Here is a 19,269-nt window from a genome sequence, read left to right as displayed (position 1 = left end):
CTTTAAGACTTTAGAACGCCACAGTGCGTATCGAAATGGTGCGTACCTTTAATTCAAATCAGTTCAGTAGTTTTGGCATGAAAAGGCGACGGAGAGACAGTCGGATAGTTTTGGTATTGTTCTAGTTGAAACTTCATTATTTAAATAATGAAGTATCAGAAATATTCCATGTACAGAAAAAGGCAGGTAAGTATGTCAAATAAAACCAATCCCCAAAAATATTTTCACACCGCTCCACAAACCTCGAGATTTAGATACGAAAACGTTGAAAAACCTCTTGTATTTCATATCCTAAATATCAGAAAACAAACGAAATCCCATACTTAGCGGACAAGCCCCGGACAGTTGTCTCTTTAACGGTGGGATGTAAAATGGCAGCTCTTTCCAGATAAGACGGGCTACACAAAGTAAAAAAATCTTCAGAAGGTCCACGTCCAAGGTCTATATCTCCTACATTTAAATTAAACATACTTCGTAGATTATCCTCTCACTCTTAATAAACTCTCAATAAATACTCTCAATAAAGAATATATCTATCTATCCTAGTGCTATTTGTCTATTATTGCTGGCTCCTGTAACACAGGTCTCACCTAGCTCAGGAGCCAGGGCTTGCAATATAATTGTTCATTATTTTTATGCCAATAAAAACTTTTATCATTATCGTTTTGTATGACTTTACCAGACCACAGGACTAGAGTCCTGCATTTTTGGGAGGCGGTCATGGGGCCTAAGCCAACACGCTGAAGCCCTTATAAGATAGATTACTATTGGCTCCCACCAGCGCAAAAGTTCAAAACCACACACCTATGTATCTACTTCTTCAGACAAAGACTAGCTTATATCCTTCCTCGATGTGTAGACTAATTGATATCGAAAGAATTCTTCTCATCGGGACAGCAGTTCTTAAGATCAAACAATCTCTTTGCAGTTTGTAATCTCAAGGGATGCGGGTGAAACCACTTGCGGAAGCCAGTCTACTATATAGTTAAAACACTATTTGACCATTTAACTATTACGCCACTAAGTAACTGAATACCCTTGTCAATCCTTTTAATCTTAGCGTAACAACTATCAAAGATGTGATGACAGGTAGAACGAAACGGCTTATCGTCTGTCCTCTGAGGTATAAAAGGGACTGGTATGATGTTCCTATCAGGAAATTAACAAAACTATATAAATTAAATAAAGGTGAAACATCTTAAACTTCATACTCAAATATCTTGGCCAAATTAAACTAATATTACAAAGCTGAACAGTCTGATTGCTTAAATGCTAAAGTGATGAAGATGAGATGCTAGATGCTAAAAATCTCAAAAAATAATTTCAGTGTAAGATAGCCCATTTATTGAAAATGATTAGGCAAAAGAAAGAGATTTCTTTTGACCATTATCTTTTAAATAAAAAATTATCATCGAGAACCATTTGTCCAATTTTGTTGCTGAATATACGAGCTGTGTGTAACCGTGCCACTTGTTTAATATGCGAGTTGTGCGTTAGCGTGCCGTTTTCGTACTGACTTGGCCTTCGACATGTACCTGTTCTCTGGTCCCTGAATACCGTCATTCGTAAGGATTTTACGGCGTCTCCTGACCCCGTGCTCGGGTCCCACAAATGATGCAATAAATAACGGTCCTTCTCCACTTTTTACTGCGGTTTTTGTGTTTTGAAGCAATGTTCCTTGAAATTGATTTGTTCTCTTTGAATATTTGAAGTTTTTATATGTTAAAGTTGTTGTGATATGTCATAATAATTTATGTTAATATGTATTTCAAAACCTTTCACCGTTGCAGTACACTACCTCTAATTCCTTAAAGATTTTCTTTCTTGAAATTGTAAAAACTTCTATAAACGCAATTGGAGTTTTCCTAGCAATACTCTCCACGAGAATAATAACAATTGACAATCATCAAGGAGGGGTAAAATATTAGACCATTATCCTATGTTTATAATCCCAACTTTATACTTAGTTTAATTTTTCGTCATCTCACGAATGACATGCTCTCCAGACATATGGTATTTTACACAATCCATCCATTGCTTCGCAGATTCTGTACCAAACCTCTGTAACCAAATAAAATGACACAACCAACTTTTAATTAAAACATTTTACCAATACTCTCAAATTACTTCTTACAAGTTCCTCACACACATAAGTATTTCCACTCGCAATTATAAGCTTTCATTTTCCATACAATGTTTAGTGATTACAGTTCTGTAATTGGTTGTCAATGTTCGTGACAAATGTGCGAGCCATAAGTACGGTATCGTGTTCCGTCAATTAATTAATATATTCCTTCGATTAATAGCCATTGGAGTAAGGCTATTAAGCAATCGTGACGTATTGTATTGTAGGTGTAGGTATTGACGTGTAGGTGAGCTGGGTAGGTATATATTTTTGTAGACTGTGAGTGAATTAATACCTCTAGTTCGAGATGTTATAAGAATTGTTGTCATTAGCATTAGTCATTATTCCATCTACGACTTGGAAAGAACTTCTCAATACTGAAAGCCATGATAATCAATTTACAAGAAGTAGATCGGCTATTTTAGGAGTATATTATAAGTTTTTTAAAACTCATATTTGTGCAGTCCTGGACGAAACAATTTTTTTGGTTAGGCTAATATGTCGTGCAGGATTTTAAAATATTTGACTTGTATCTCCTCAGTCAGTGGTAAAACTCGTAAATCAATTCAGAGTACGTGGCCGTAGTATTACCAAACCTTACGTCTCCTCAAAAAAATTCAAACCAGCACAAAAAACAATAACAAAAAAAAACGTAAGAGACGAAGTAAAACACTTCACATTGCAACTCGATAACCAGCTCTCTGGGAAGACCATCAGCTCACTTATGTAACACTCCAGCCGTCCCAATTTGAATTCTGTAGCCTCCGAGTTAAGGGTCAATTTGCCTTGTTACAATTGTGCCCTACAACACGAAATGAAAACTGGAGTGGCCAAAGTTTCAGAATTGGGTCGCCGGAGCGGTTTAAAAATCGGCACAAGAGAATTCAAGTGAATATTTGATAACTATATTAAGTATATAAATCGGATTTACTCCGGGTTTTGTACGGCTAGATATTTCTTTTATATTGAAAGTTTTAGCCCTGTTTCGGATTTGCCTAGATTTCTTTAGTAAAACTTTCTGAGACTGTTTCAAAGTCATGATATATTTTCTTATTTACTGCATTCCGTATAGACCAAAATGAAGCTAGCTGATTTCTTTCTTCGGTTTTTCAAATCACGTTTCATGGTAACATATATTTTCTATTTTTATTTCATTTCCAAATCATCTTGGGACGAGTGATTCTAAGCCTTCTGACAGATCAGAGAAATCGAGAGCCCTAGAGACCTGCAAAGGTATCATTTGTGAACATTTCAAGGGGATGTGAAAATAATCCGTACTTGTGTAAAAACCTTGGAATCTTACCTTAGGAGTTTTAGGATTGAATGCTGAAAGAACCCTTACCTTGGTGGGTACTTGAAAATGTAACGATATGATATTTGTACTTTGATGGGTATTACCTAGATATTTTAGTTTAATACTTTATTTAAGTGTTTTAAGGCATAGTCTTTCTAATATCTTATTTGTATAAAATAAAATACCAGAAAAAATATATCATCATTGATAGATCAAAAGTCCGAATGAAACTGACTAGAATGATCTTTCTTCCCTTACCGCAGGACTTGGTTATTTGCCTATATTCATTGACAACACAAAGGACAGTTCTCTTGAAACATCCATTTCATCAGTTTTTACGTTCAAGTTTCAAACTAAACAGTTGTTATCTTTCAAAGAACCCTACAGATCCATAGACTATAAACAAAAATAAGTGAACCCCTTTTATTCACACAAAGCAAAAAGTACTTCAAGTACTTCATAAAAATGAAGACGCTAACCAGATTAAAACGGAGTAAAGTAACGCTATAAGTTAACTAGTCTTTCACTTAGCTCATCTCCCGAGCGTCGTAACTTACTAGTAAGCAACTATTAACTATACTTGTTAACGTATACTATAGCTCTGTTAACTGGGTTGGCTTTTAACTGGGAGGTTTAACTGTTAGGTAGATAACTGTGTAGTTTGTAGCTAATTAAAGTTAATGCGTAACTACATAAGGATTTGTGAAAATATGGCAATATTTTTGAACCAAAATGGTGTCTAATAGGTAAGTAATTGGGAAAGAAAATAAACATCCGAAAATCTTCCTTTTTGAGAAATAAATTTAAATAGTGTCTACTTTCCAAAAGTTTCTAATTTTACATACTCGTAGTATAATACGAACTGGAACTATTTTTTATTAGTTAAAAACACTACCGTATCTTTAAATACAGTGCCTATAAGACATTTTACTTTAAGAATTTTGATTAAATTCCACATAAAATATCATCTTACAATAAAATAAAGACACCATTCGACAAAAAATCAGGGACCCCAATTTCTCAAACAATCTAGAACAAGCCCGAAATAATGAGAACACCATCCCACATAAATAAAACAATTAGCTCTCTTAAAAAAGGACGTTTAATGACCTACAAGTGGTTTATTCAAATTATTTTAGCCAACGAGGGTTTATCACAAACCGGACTTATAAACCGGGGAATATAAATAAATAAAAGTGATGCAAAATCATGGAGAACAAAATAACTAGCGGAGATGTCATATCGCAAAATCTCCTAAGAAAGTAGCGCGCCAAAATGGTGGTGTTTGAGGGACGAGGAACATTATTAAGTAGCGTACACGCCTTCTATGGAACCAGCCCATTATTTTCAAAATAACATCGCAAATTAATCAAGACTAATCTTTGACAGATTAGTTTTGATTTGACAAGGAACCTGAACGTTTAGTTAGTTCTAGTAACTTATCAAGCCCACTTGACCTACAAGAAGGCGCTTGACCTACCTTTCTTCTAGCACCTCTGCTATCTTTCCTTTCTCCGTGTGTAAAATCCAGTTGATGAAAAGGACAATACTATATATCGTGTGAGTTCGTGTATAGCTCCATCTCACTAAATGGGTCATTTTAATGAGTTAATATTATCTTGTATGTGTATTGTTTATGTCATCCGCTTTTGGTCAATTATACTAACGAGGCGTAAACTGCTCTAATTAAAAGATATGTCCTTTTTGTGTAAATGCTCAACATTTTTTGGGTTACGCATGAATTTTATGTCATTGGCGATTATAAATGAGGAAGATTTATTTTATACTATGCTATTGCCCGTGGTTCTACCCCGTCCAGAGGGACTTTTGAGATTACTCCCCGACAAGCGATGTTTTTGGCGTGAAAGTCTGAACTGTTTACAGACAGAGAAATAAATCTCTCTGTCTGTAAACAGTTCATATTTATAACAATATAGAGTTATATCCAATCGCAAAACATCTAATTTATCCTATATAGACACCCGCAGCTAGTCAATTCACTGGTCTGTTCCCATCTTTCATTACTGAGCTTTGTTCAAGTTTCCTCACTAATCCATCCCCATTTTACGAATATAACTGTCCCAATTAACTACAGAGTAAAACTACTATGTCTGACAAAAAGTGTGTTAGATAAGATCAGGTTTTGAAAATACACAATTTAAGTATTTGGTACATCAAAAACCAAAAGGATTTCTTTATCCATCTGCCTCAAAAACGACCAACCTCAACAAAATTTTTCATACCAACAGACAAAGGTCATCAACCTTACTGTAGTTATTCTCAAATAATTCCCTGAAGTTATAAAGTTTCTATAAACAAACATAAAGGCACAGACACGGAGAACAAAATGACTAGCGGAGGTGCCATAACGGAAAACCTCCTAAGTAGCGCGACAAAATGCGGGCGTTATAAGGGACGAGAAACATTACTCTCTTCACCCTTACAAGCCTTCTTTGGACCCGATATTTTTTTGTAACACCAAAAATTATTGACAAATATGACAAAGAACCCAAACGCTTTGTTAGTTCACTCGTAACTGATTGTTTTTGTCATGCTCACGTTGTGTATTTGACCTAGGAGCAGGCGCCTGACCTACCCGTATTACGGCATCTCTGCTTACTGTTTCCTTACTCCGTGTGCACAGATTACTCCTACAGGAGCGCGCTAAGAGACTGCTATAAAATGTATTATCTCGTTTTGTGCGGGTATTCCCTTAACTGTAGTTACGTCATTATTCGCCTGGGATGCGCTACTTATGCCAGTGTACGTGGAGATGAATAGCTTAATTTTAGTTTACTACTAGCTGCTTTCCTGCGGTTTTGCTCACGTCCCGGGGAAATTCGCTCCCGTAACCGGATAAAATATAACCTATGTTACTAGGGAAGAGTATAAAAGTGGGTAAAAGTAGGTAAAAGTGAGTGAATTTTAAAAAATTGATTCGGTAGTTTTTTGGAGACTTTAAAGTACAAACAAAACAAGGTCTTCTCTTTCTTATGTTGTAACTACAGATTGATTGAATATAAATATATAAAAAATGCGCTTTCCGTGTGTAGCAAAGTACCTCATATTCCATCTCATAATTATTCAGAACAACCTTATAAATATGGTACCAGAGATTGACTTTATGCGTACAAACTAACTCGCGAACAGTTTTAACTATTCAAAATTACACCCGTGTTTCCGTACAAATGCTTTCAATTTTAACAGAAACGTTAACATATAATTATGTACGGCATAAAAGCAAATTGTTTCACTGCAGATACGGTATTATGAAAATGAAATAATCCTGTGAACGGGTCATTCAATAAAGTTATTTTATTGTTATTTTGTACCGCAGATACAGGAAGTAAAATAACGTAACTAATTGAGGTAAATAAATGATTTAATTTGTATCCCTGTGTGCGTAGATTTATGATATTATTCCGAATTTACGTTATTTTAGTTGGTTTAACTTAATGACTTTTACTTACACTGTACATTTTGGTCATGTGTTTAAATTCGTAGTTTATTCAAAAGAAAAGGTGAGGTCAATGTGATTGTGCTGTTAATATAGATAAATAAACAAAAAAAAAACTTTTTAAATTCCTTTTAAAAATAACGCTGGAAAATATCTCAAATATCGTCATCGTATATTATATCCCATATAATTTTTACCAATATTTTTTTTATATCCAAATATGACGAAATAGTTAAAAACACCACGTGACTCGCGCTTTTAAGCATTAACTACCTATCTTCAAAAACACACCATTTATAACGGGGCAACCTATTTTGAACCTACATTCTATCAATACGAGCAATATACAGTATGCGTTCAATTTAACTCGCGGTGTCCAGAGTGTTCCGCAGAAAGTTTAAACAAGTTTAACTATTATAAGCGTTGGTCAACTTCAAACTAGGGACCACTTTTCTTTCCTATCATAAAATAAGAAAGTTCCATTTAGTTACCAATTTAACTTTTAGACGTGTATTAGAAAATAACAATCGATTTTAAAAGTGAATAATGTCGTAAGTGCAGTTACGACTTTTATGATATTACATAATTAGCTGACGATATGCTAAATTCTGGCATACTAGCCTACCTATATCAACTATATTTATTTTCAGTACGTTTTTTAAGTCCTTCTGTTTCATAATTATCTCATATAATATTCTTTTAATTATGAGCATAGGAAAGGCTCAGGGAAAAAATACTGATTTCTACTTTCTAATCAATGAGACCAATTCTTTCTGATTATATGTAGATTTCCTTCATTATTAAACGTTATACACCTCCTATACATTTAAGACTATAGAGTTAAGTATACTTTACATTATCTATCATAAATGTCATGTATTTTATTTAGATCATATATTTTACTATTTCAGTAATTAATATACTTAGTGTATTTTACCATCTACCCATCTATTTATTTTTATTGTGCATCCTTACCGATCTGTCATAACTAGATATTTGACCCTGTACAGTGCCATGGCTCTTTTAATCAAGCCATCGTGGGCCATTGTGTACCAGGGTCTTTTAGAGCATGGTCTAGACTCTAACCTAGTGTTAACTTTGAACATTAGAGTGTTAGATATCCCTTTTAAAAGCGGGCGAGCTGACTGTTTAATTAATTTAGTATAATAATTATTATAGATACATAATATTACTAATTTTACAGTGTGTATCTTTTGATGCTCGTCAACAGATGTCGCTTTTCAAAGCTACGGCGTGGCGGCGTTCCATTTTTATTTAAAATTCGAATTTTCAATTGTTTTTTTAGATCATGCAAGGATGGTATTCTTTTGTTTAAAATTGGTTTTATATGTTTTCAAGAGCACTTACAACATAAACACACAGCACATCCCGACGTAAAAAGACGTAAGTACATTTACGTCATTCTTTCTTAGACTTACGGTGAGTTACACCATTTGACTTTAACTATAACTGAACCATTGACAGTTGTCAAATCGCCGTTTTGAATAATGGGTGGCAAGCATACGACTGGTTATGGTTTTGTTATCAATATACTGAATGGTGTAACTTAGAGGTAGATGTAGATTTTTCAGCAAAAATACCGGCCAATTGTACAGAATATCACAGCCTTTACTTCAACACAATTACAACAAAAAATGTAATAAAAACTAACATCGTACTTCATAGCAAAGAGATACATTCTAAATCAATTACAAAGTTTTTTGATACATCTCCGTCAAAAACTCTTCGTTACAGGGCAGCATACATTTTTAAAGACTTTCCGAGATCTCTCATCGAACATTCATGAAAACAAAAAAGTTTTTGAAATCTTCTTGCATATAATTTTTACTGGCCCTAAAGATTAATGTTCCACAAAACTGAAGAAGCCTAGACCTGCTGAGAATCCTTTATAGGTACACTAATTTGCACACTGCTATAAATTACGGATATTTAATAGATAGTGGTACCTACCTATAATCAGTGTTCTAGAAAATATTTCTTAAAATACCTAATTAATTTATCATTACACAAAAAAAATATGGAGTTGATAATTTTATAATAAATCAAATTCGGCATACACAACTTTCACATGAGTATACTATAGATAGGTACCTAGAAACTGGTGCCTAATTTAGACCTGTGTTTTGGCAAGGATATGTGTAGTATCAGTACCTGATACGTTTAACCAAACTGGTTAAGTGACAAAACAGCTTTAGCCTAAACCCTTCACCTTCGGAGATTTAAAAAGAAGAATAGTTGGAGCAAAATGCTTTAAGTAATCTGAAGCTAAAACATCATCCTCCGAGCCTTTTTCCCAAACTACGTTGGGGTCGGCTTCCAGTCTAACCGGATGTAGCTGAGTACCAGTGCTTTACAAGGAGCGACTGCCCTATCTGACCCCCTCAACTCAGTTACCCGGGCAACCCAATACCCCTTGGTTAGACTGGTGTCAGACTTACTGGCTTCTGACTACCCGTAGCGACTGTCAAGGATGTCCTATGACAGCCGGGACCTACAGTTTAACGTGCCATCCGAAACACAGTCATTGGTGTCTAAGATATACTTAGAAAGTACATACAAACTTAGAAAAGTTGCATTGGTACTTGCCTGACCTGGAATCGAACCCGCGCCCTCATACTCGAGAGGTTGGTTCTTTGCCCACTAGGCCACCACGACTTAATCTGAAGCTAAAACAACTAACATTAAATAAATAATCTAGATACTTTACTTTGCAGCAGTTCCCATAGGACCTTGAAACAGAACGGACCATTGAATTAAAAAATCGTAAACTTTTTTTTATCGTTCACTTAATGGGCGATTAATGCAGCGATTAGAGATATAGGGTGTTCTAAAGTGGCTATATTGTCCACCGTAACATAGATTTGCCAGATCAATATTTAGTTATAGCAAAATACTGAATAAATGAAGTAAAAGCCTTGTCGATATTATAAATGTGAAAGTTTGTTTGTTACGTTATCACGTTCACACTGAAACTACTGAACTGATTGAGATAGACATAACCAATGGTAGCCTAAAGACGGGGATAGGTTACTTTTTCTTTAGATGCTCGAGATAATTATTTCGATCTCATGTTTAACCCTTAAAATAGCTGTTGAATTTTTACTCAGAAATATAAAAAACACAAAAAGCACTTTAGTTTAGTCATGTGACTATCAATTAAAGTATCGACAACGTATATTTGTCTAAAAATTGTATTTGCCAATGGTCATTTTATCCTATCTATACTAATATTATAAAGAGGAAAACTTTGTTTGGTCGTAATCAAAGACTATAAAGTCGTAATGGATAAACTCAAAAACTACTGGACCGATTTTAAATATTCTTTCACCATTAAAAAGCTATATTTTCTGCGAATAACATAGGCTATATTTTATCCCAGTGCGGGCAGTAGCTCCCACGGGACGCGGGTGAAACCGCGGGAAAACGGCTAGTAAATAATATAAAGAAAAGCATTTTCAACCTCGCCGCAGGCGCTCGACCCTAAATAGAGTTGTCCATATCAGTAGGATTACATAGAATGTAACACATAAAATGGTGTAAATCTGCGGACGAGAAATATTACCTAGTCCTTATCTTCTCACGCATCGTGTCCTCCTAAGCTTTATATAGGTAGTGGACACAGCATTTTATTAGGAACTCAGAAATATCTAAGTAACCAAAACCAAATAGGTACTTACATAGTTTTTGGATATAAGCGTCAAACGCGAAAAGGAGAAACGAATGATAGGTTAGGAATTCCTGTATTTAGAAATACGACTTTTGATATAATTTTGAACTAGTTTCGATGGTAAAGATAGAATTTGAATGCATTTTTTTTTTTCATAAAATCAGATTGAAGGCATTGGGGTCAATAAACATTCTAACAAAACTAATATACGAGTAAGAGTTAACATATAAATTGAATAATATACTTAACGTATTTGTAAATTAAAATAAGAGGTTTCCCTATGAAAAGTTACAGTCACCGTATTTTTTTCGTACACAAAGTTTGAATTTTTAGTGGTAGTTAAGCACTAACCACAGTAACCACTAGTAACTTTCAACATCCTTAGTAACTAAAACTTTCAGCAGAAATAAATGCATATGAAAACAGTTTTAGAAATTAAATATAATATTTTTATTAAAGCGACACTTACTTTGTATCTCAGTTTAAATATGAAATCTGAATAAAGTAAATGTCAGTATGAAAAAAGTTTCCGTAGAAACAAAACTAAATTGCGTTAAATCCTAATAGGTTTTGTTTTTGCAATCATAAAAAGATGTCTTTTTTTACACTAGCCGTTTTCCCGCGATCACTGATAAAATATAGCCTATTCTCTTAATTATATTAGTATAGCATAGATGAAGAAAAACATTGTCCAAATCAAGAACGATATACAAACCATAATTTTAATACACTGCCAGACTCCGGCCTGCATTTCCCAATTTTCGATCGTCACAAAAAGCAATATTGTATCATAAAACAATTTGCTTTTGAACCGATTCTCAAAGGAAGTGTCGAAATATCGGTGTTGGTTCGATACGGGCTGCATGATTGGTTTTCTGAATCAATTTCGTACAAGTACAATTGTTTCGTGCCAAACCAACGGGCTTTTAATTACGAATTCAGCGGTGAATCGTCCAAAAAACATTGTCGGTTAATTGTTTATTAATTTGTGTGTAGTGTTTGTTAGTATGGCAATAGAATCCTTTGTAGTTGTGAGTTAATCATGGAAGGTAAAGGCAAGTCATTTTTTATGGCAAGTCATCAAATGATCCCTCTCGCTGTAAGCCTTCCGCAGCCCTAATAAGTAAAGGCAAGTCCTGGGATATACTATCTGCATTTGGATAAAATTTTAAACTAAGTTAGGGCCAGGAAGCATACGTCAGTATATTTGAGAAAACGCTAGGCAGATGAATACATGCATTCAGTAATAAGGTCTTTATTACATGTAATTTATAAACTAATACTGCTATTTATTCAGTTAATTAATATAATAACTTAATATTTAAAAGAATTATATAACTTACGTACCTATTTTTAAAGTTCGCTGTTGAAAATAGCTAGATCAAAAACGATGTAAAAAAAGTCCAATTTAACCCTACAATACAAAGCAAAAGCTGCTCTATCCCATACATATGTATGCTTCCCAAAGTTTCCACCTTTAACAAGAATAAAGGCAGTCCGGTAAAGACTGCATCTGCATTACTTTGCACCCTTTGTCCTCCGCGCGGAACAAAGCGGCCACTAGGTAGGCACCACTGTTGTACGTGCGGGCCGATTAACCAACATGTTGGGAAAATATTCACGTAGTGTTGGTTAAGATACTACGATAAGAAATTGTAGTTATTCGGTTTATAATGGCCTAAATTAAAATAGAACTAAATACATCAGTTTTTATCTTGAAAGATATCAGATGATGGCATACGCCTTCTATTGTCAGGAATAAGGCGATAAGCTACCACTCTTGCGAGAAATCAATTCGTCACCGAACTACTTAGAATTTCAACTTTCAGACATAAATACGTCGATTCACGATCTTCGTCTTTCTGATCTTATTTTCACTCTTCGTGACTTCGAGATATAACAATAAATCTTTACCCAACAATGACAAAAACCGGCCAATCATAACAGAGCGAACAGTCCTTACACTAAGAACCTTGCAAGCTACATTAATCATATACTATAATGCGTTCAATACCGTCAGTCACGACATCCTTTTATCTATTCTATCACATCTTATGGTCTCTTCTAAGGCGTCAGACTGGTTTTCCTCTTATCTTCATGATCGCCAGCAATCGGTTCGGGTGGATGAGGATTCATCTGCCTGGTGTTCTTTGAATGCTGGCGTTCCTCAAGGCGGCATACTCTCACCTCTGTTATTCTCCATATTTATAAATTTCCTTACTCCTGAGCTTCAGTGTTCATATCATCTCTATGCCGATGACTTGCAGTTATAGGTATCGTCACACAAAAATGAATGAGTTGGCAGCTGCGCTTGTTAAAATGAACAAAGACTTGGAGGTAGTCAAAAGTTGGTCTGACAGGTTCGGAGTGGCAGTCAATCCTGTTAAATGCCAAGCTATTATCATTGGTAGCTCAAGAAATTTAGGTAAAGTAGACGCACTTGGGTTACCAACTTTGGTATTTGACGGGATAAATATACCGTTCAGCTGCTCAGTGAAGAATTTGGGCCTTCATCTTGACTCTTCACTCAATTGGCAAGCACAAGTTGCAGCTGTCAGCCAAAAAATCACTAGTACACTGCGGTTTCTTTATCGCTTCAAAAACTTGCTCCCGTTCCATGTAAAAGCAATGCTTATGCAAACCTTAATCTTTCCTATAATCGACTATGGTGATGTTTGCTACTATGACCTGAATGCAGATCTGCTCAATAAACTCGACCGGCTTCTCAACAATTGCATTCGATTCGTTTTTAATCTTCGCAAGTACGATCATGTGTCAGCGTATCGAGCGCAACTTAAATGGCTACCGATAAGACAACGACGTGTGATGAGGGCATTAACTACTCTTTTTTCTATACTTTATACCCCGTCCTCACCTTCCTACTTAACCTCTCACTTTCAGTATGTGTGTTCTCAGCACAGCAAAAATCTCCGCTCCTCTAATAATCGTCTTCTTCACTGCCCTGCTCACCGTTCAGACATTATTCACTCTTCCTTCTTTGTGAAATCTATTCTTCTCTGGAATGAGCTACCTCTGGAGGTCAGGATGGTAAATAGTCGACACACTTTTAAAATGAAACTGCGAAATCACATCCATGGCAAGTTGGCGGAATCATTACAGTAGTTCATTTTTCTTACTATCTTCTCCTACATACTCCTGAATACAGTTGTATATATATATAGTTATATATATATATATGTCGGCGCGTTTATAACATTAAAATTATGAGCGGGTAACCCCGAATAGAGTAGTAAGTGTCACGACGAGTGATGGCAGCAGTCATTCTGGTGACAGGTGCCAACTGAATTGTGCACATACTAACCTATTGGCTCGAAATCTCATTCCATCTTACTGATTGTGTGCAATTGTGAATAAAATGATGAGGAAACCAAATAATGGAACATTGGACTATACAATCGTGCCTTTATTTTTGAATTCTGGTGGTTGCAACGCAAACGATGGAAAGTGACAGCCAGGACCGCCGCGAGGCCCCTTCTGACGTTCCCACATCAGAAGTGGGATGTAATCCGATTGCCCACATGTGTTAAGCATAGCACTGCTACGTGTTCAAAAAAAAATTGAAAAAAATTATGTCTGATACGATACTGCTCACACAAGGAAGAATCCTGTGTGGAAACATCTCGTACTGCAACATAATGTTCATGGAGCTGTCTATGTAGAACAAGAATTTTGTGAACAGATTGGTTTCGGGAGAATTTGCCACGTGAAAATTGCAATCCTTATAGTGCTAAATAAACACTCAAAAAAATGGAACGTCGATTATTTAAAATGGTGTTTTTAGGAGAAGATTTATAAAGAATTTCAGCGAAGGAACAAGTATGGTAACCACGGTTATGGTTATGGTATCGGTTTCCATTTTTTTTTTTTACAAGTCAAGCTTGTTATCGAAGGTATGCTAGAAAATTAACCGAATTTATCTAATTTTCATGTTTCAACAATGACGGTATTATTGTGCAATATGGCGACAAAATTACGGTCGTGAATGGAGCATCCCAGCTGCCTGCGGAGCTTGACGTGTCATCGTGAGTTTAGAGTGTCGGTGCTCGTGCATCTCCGTGGTGCCTGCGAGCGTGAAGCCGCTGTATAATGTGCGCATCGTCACGCACTTTGAGTGGACAACCGGTGAGATCGATCCATTTTTGCTTTATGTTGAGGTTATTTGTCATACGACATTTGTAAACTTGAGGCAGTTTCAATCGCGTTAAAAATTAAAACCTCAAGTTAGAATAAATCAGTTTTTGCGTCATTGATTGATTGAACGTGCATCAGACGATAGATTTTTGGTAACATTTGGCGCTAAGTTGTACCAATAACGGATATCGGGGTGACTTGAAAAAGACCCGTTGGCCTGCGTGATGGCATTGGGGTGACCAAGAAGAGACTTGTGTAAAGTCTGCGGTACTGTTGTTTTTATTGGTTTTAAGCTGTACCTATGATGGGTATTGGGGTGACCTGGAAGAGACTCGTTGGCCTGTGTGACGGCATCAGGGTGACCAGGAAGAGACCCGTATACATCGTGGTACAGTTGGTAACATGTGTCTGATAGCTTGGCTAAGGGAACCCTGTGTGACAGCTACTAGCCTGTGTGACAATGACTAGCCTGTGTGGCAACGACTAGCCTGTGTGGCAATAACTGGCCTGTGTGGCATGACTAGCCTGTGTGGCATGACTAGCCTGTGTGGCAACGACTAGCCTGTGTGGCAACGACTAGCCTGTGTGGCAATAACTGGCCTGTGTGGCAACGACTAGCCTGCGTGGCAATAAGTATCCTGTGTGGCAATGATTAGCCTCTGTGGCAATGACAAACCTATGTGGCAGTGATTGGCCCGTGTGGCATTGACTTTCGGAAATGTGTGACTTTAGGGAAACATTTTGTTGCGTTTGGACTTCAAATTTATAACTACTGTAAGATGTACAACATGGACAAAGGGAGTCATTTGAGGGGTCAGGGAGGCCGAACGGAGTAGACTGTAAGATGAAACCGATACACACGAGGACGTGTGATAATGCAGGACGGCCGTGTCGGCGCGTTTATAACATTAAAATTATGAGCGGGTAACCCCGAATAGAGTAGTAAGTGTCACGACGAGTGATGGCAGCAGTCATTCTGGTGACAGGTGCCAACTGAATTGTGCACATACTAACCTATTGGCTCGAAATCTCATTCCATCTTACTGATTGTGTGCAATTGTGAATAAAATGATGAGGAAACCAAATAATGGAACATTGGACTATACAATCGTGCCTTTATTTTTGAATTCTGGTGGTTGCAACGCAAACGATGGAAAGTGACAGCCAGGACCGCCGCGAGGCCCCTTCTGACGTTCCCACATATATATATATATATATATATATATTATGTTTATATATGCATAAATATATATTTTTTATTATCTTCCACTGATGCTCAAATTGTGTTGCATCTACCACTTCTATTTTACCACCACCCAAAGGTAGACTGGCAGAGAACGCCTAAGGCGTTAAGTCCGCCGTTGTACAATGTGCAAAAAGTATTTTAAATAAAAATAAATAAATAAATAAATAATCCGAAGAGCCAAGGAGAACAAAATTACGAGCGGAGATGTCACAACGCAAAGTCTTCTAAGAAAGTAGCGTGCTAAAATGCGGGTGTTACTAGCTCCGCCCTTGTACACTTTCTATGGCACTCGCCCATTATTTTCAAAATAAAATCATCAATCAATCAATCAATCAATCAATCGTTTAATATTTCACTTTGTACATAATTTTACAATATTTCGCTTAATTCTAAAAAGTGCAGATGTAAGATATGAGATGAGATGTAAGATGAACTAGGTAAAAACCTGTGTCTCAGGCGTAAAAGTGCTTATTATAATATATCTAGTAGCGAAATTAACATTTCACAATATATTCAATGCATCAAGTCAAGGAAGTCGTGGAGACCTAGTGGGTAAAGAACCAACCTCTCGAGTATGTGGGTGTGGGTTCGATTCCAGGTGCAACTTTGCAACTTTTCTAAGTTCCTTCTCCGCGTGAGAGGAGGCCTGTGCCCAGCAGTGGGACGATAAAAAGGCTGTAACAGCAACTATGCATCAAGACCAATTTGTGACAACCCGAACGCCTCGTACCGTACCGTACGTTACTTGACCTACAAGCCTGACCTACCTTCTTCATGGCATCTCCACTATCTTTCCTTACTCCATGAAAATAGCACTCCAAAAGCGTATTCAAACTTGAAGTCACTTACCATATCCCAGACTATAGGAGCTTTCATAAAGCGAACACGTTTCCGACGCTGGTCCATTAACGCGAACGAATTATGTCCATCGCGGCGTAACTAACTCGACTGATGGACCTCGTATGTACAAGTGAAGCGATGGATGCAATCCGGAGATGTAAGCTAAAGTGGTTTATGTGATATTGCACTTTATTTTGTAGGTGTTAAGGTCTGAATTAAAGTAGGGAAAATACAAAGGTTTAAAAAATGTGCTACAGTTGGTTTTATTTTTATAGCTAAAGTTGAATTGAATCTAAAAAGAAGACAAATATGAACTTAAAAAAATCATGTGAAATTGATCTGTTAATTTTTTAAGTTTTATTTTACATGCACGCCACGCCGTAGACTATGCCGAAAACATACTTATGATGACACAAACACTGAAAGCAATTTTGCTCAATATAGAAAAAAACATTTTTTATACATTCAGATTCTAAGTACTAAAAAATATACCAATCTACTGTTCTCCGTTTCACGATGATAAAAATATACAAGCAAACAAGCTCTCGTCGAGTAACTATGTTGCTCTGAAGTCAGACATTTGATATCTCAGACATGCATAATATTGTTTTGTACGTTTTACTGTTAAGTACAGCACTTTCACACTGCCGTATTCAGAACAGCAGTTACTTGATCAGAGCTCGTTCTATAACAAAGAAGCCTTAAGTACCCCTCTAACCTTCCCGTTTTGCCCACAGCACGGCAACGCAACCACCTCAAGCGAGACATCAGTGGGGACGAACACGGCAACCGCACCGCCGTCAGCAGGACCCAGCAAGGGCCCGCCTCCCGCCGCCAAGTTCCGTCATGGTCTGCTGCAGCTTATGATTCACACCATCGATCCCATGCATGACGGTGAGTTAGGTACGCACGCAGCTTCGCATTCACTTTACACTTAGGTTAAGAGGTTTTTGAGTCGCTGATGATAAATTAACTGATGGTCAATTGTTTGGTAAAATCATTATCCATCTTCGTAAATTGACATTATGAAACACTGGTACTTAGCTGAATCCAGTGATACTGGAAGCCGACCCCAACACAGTTGAGAAAAGATTCAGGACATGATGTATATTAATCAACATTATAAGCAGTAGAAGTTTGTGAGTTAGTGATATTGCAGGGGTAAATCTTTGGATCTTCACAACCGATTTTCGAATTTCTATACCAATAGACAGCCTCTCTATTTGGGAATGTCATTGGTTATATTTTGTCTGGGTATGGAAAGCGGTTCCCTCGGGACGCGGGAGATAGCAGGATGATCCGAAATTATATTTTTAAAGAATATACATACATAAGTGATCATAAATAAAGCCTTAAGTTTTCTCTACTAATAAACCTTCGGCTGGTCACATCTTGTGGTTTTACATAATAGTAAAGTTATTCCAAAATACCACAATAATTTTCCTTAAAGAGCCAGGTCCTAATTGCACTTTTATTACGCTAGTTTTGTTATACCAAGCCTATTGGCGGCAAAAGGCACAAATAAAGAAATAGCTCTATAGAAAACCGAACAATGAGCATGTCGTCACAATTACACTTACGTGCACGGAAAATGGGTCGACAAAAAATGAATTCTCTAACTCCTACATTTTATTACCATTTACAAAATCTCAACGTAATTAACCCACGATATTATATTTAAAAAGCAATTTATCATCAGTGACCCGAACTTAATGTCGTACCTACTGCCTTACGTGAGAAACCTTGCCACGCAACCATTAAGTATCGAATTAAAATTATTATAATCAATTAACAGAAAAAAACATTTTCACCTACGTAACGCTTGCAACACTCACTTGAGACAGATAAACGATTATTCTAAATTAGAATGTATATTTAGGTAAATAAGGTATCATATAAATTGGTCTAAGTGAACACACGTCTTTGTAATCTAGGCCCCGAGTACGACATATTTTTGAAATTAATTCCTGTTCAGTTGAATGATAAAATATTGTTTTGAATATCTAAGACAATCCCTTAAACTACTCACAACAAATTAACATCAAATTAAGCACATCTACGGTAAATAATTCGGACTAATACGGAACCATTCACAAAACGTTTTTCATTTATCAAAAATTGGCTATCACGGAATATCAAAAACATTTTTTACAGGGAGGACCGCACTCTGCTTTGCAATCACAAAACGCTGTTTACATTCAAACCTCCTTTAAATCGTTTGGAGTTCATAAAACACTGCGAAAAAGCCAGTGAGCCATCACACTGCCAACCATACAATGCTATGTAGGCTACAACAGAAGCTTACTCGAGTCATACTTAGGAAATGCTTAAGAAGTGCATTAGACGCACCGACGATCATAGCATTGATATCTTTAAGAGTAGCGCTTGGTATGTTTGTAGGGTTTTATAGAAGGCCTGTTTAACATATAGCAACAGCTATGATATGTCAAAAAACAGTAGGTTGTGG

The 19,269-nt window shown here is 36.5% G+C and overlaps 1 protein-coding gene across 4 annotated transcripts in view; it reads left to right on the top strand.

The window, feature by feature from the left end:
* Positions 1-19,269, top strand: part of LOC110379729 (sodium/potassium/calcium exchanger Nckx30C) — a 76,459-nt gene that overhangs the window by 32,126 nt on the left and 25,064 nt on the right. For 3 of the 4 annotated variants that reach the window (XM_064037986.1, XM_064037985.1, XM_021339492.3), the window contains one exon: positions 17,540-17,705. In XM_064037986.1, the coding sequence (XP_063894056.1) occupies positions 17,540-17,705 (166 nt within the window). The remainder of the gene's footprint in view (positions 1-17,539; positions 17,706-19,269) is intronic. The other variant, XM_064037984.1, reaches the window with a different exon arrangement.

This window comes from Helicoverpa armigera, chromosome 15, assembly GCF_030705265.1.
Source record: "Helicoverpa armigera isolate CAAS_96S chromosome 15, ASM3070526v1, whole genome shotgun sequence".
NCBI lineage: Eukaryota > Metazoa > Arthropoda > Insecta > Lepidoptera > Noctuidae > Helicoverpa > Helicoverpa armigera.
This window is presented reverse-complemented; position numbering and strand designations above follow the sequence as displayed.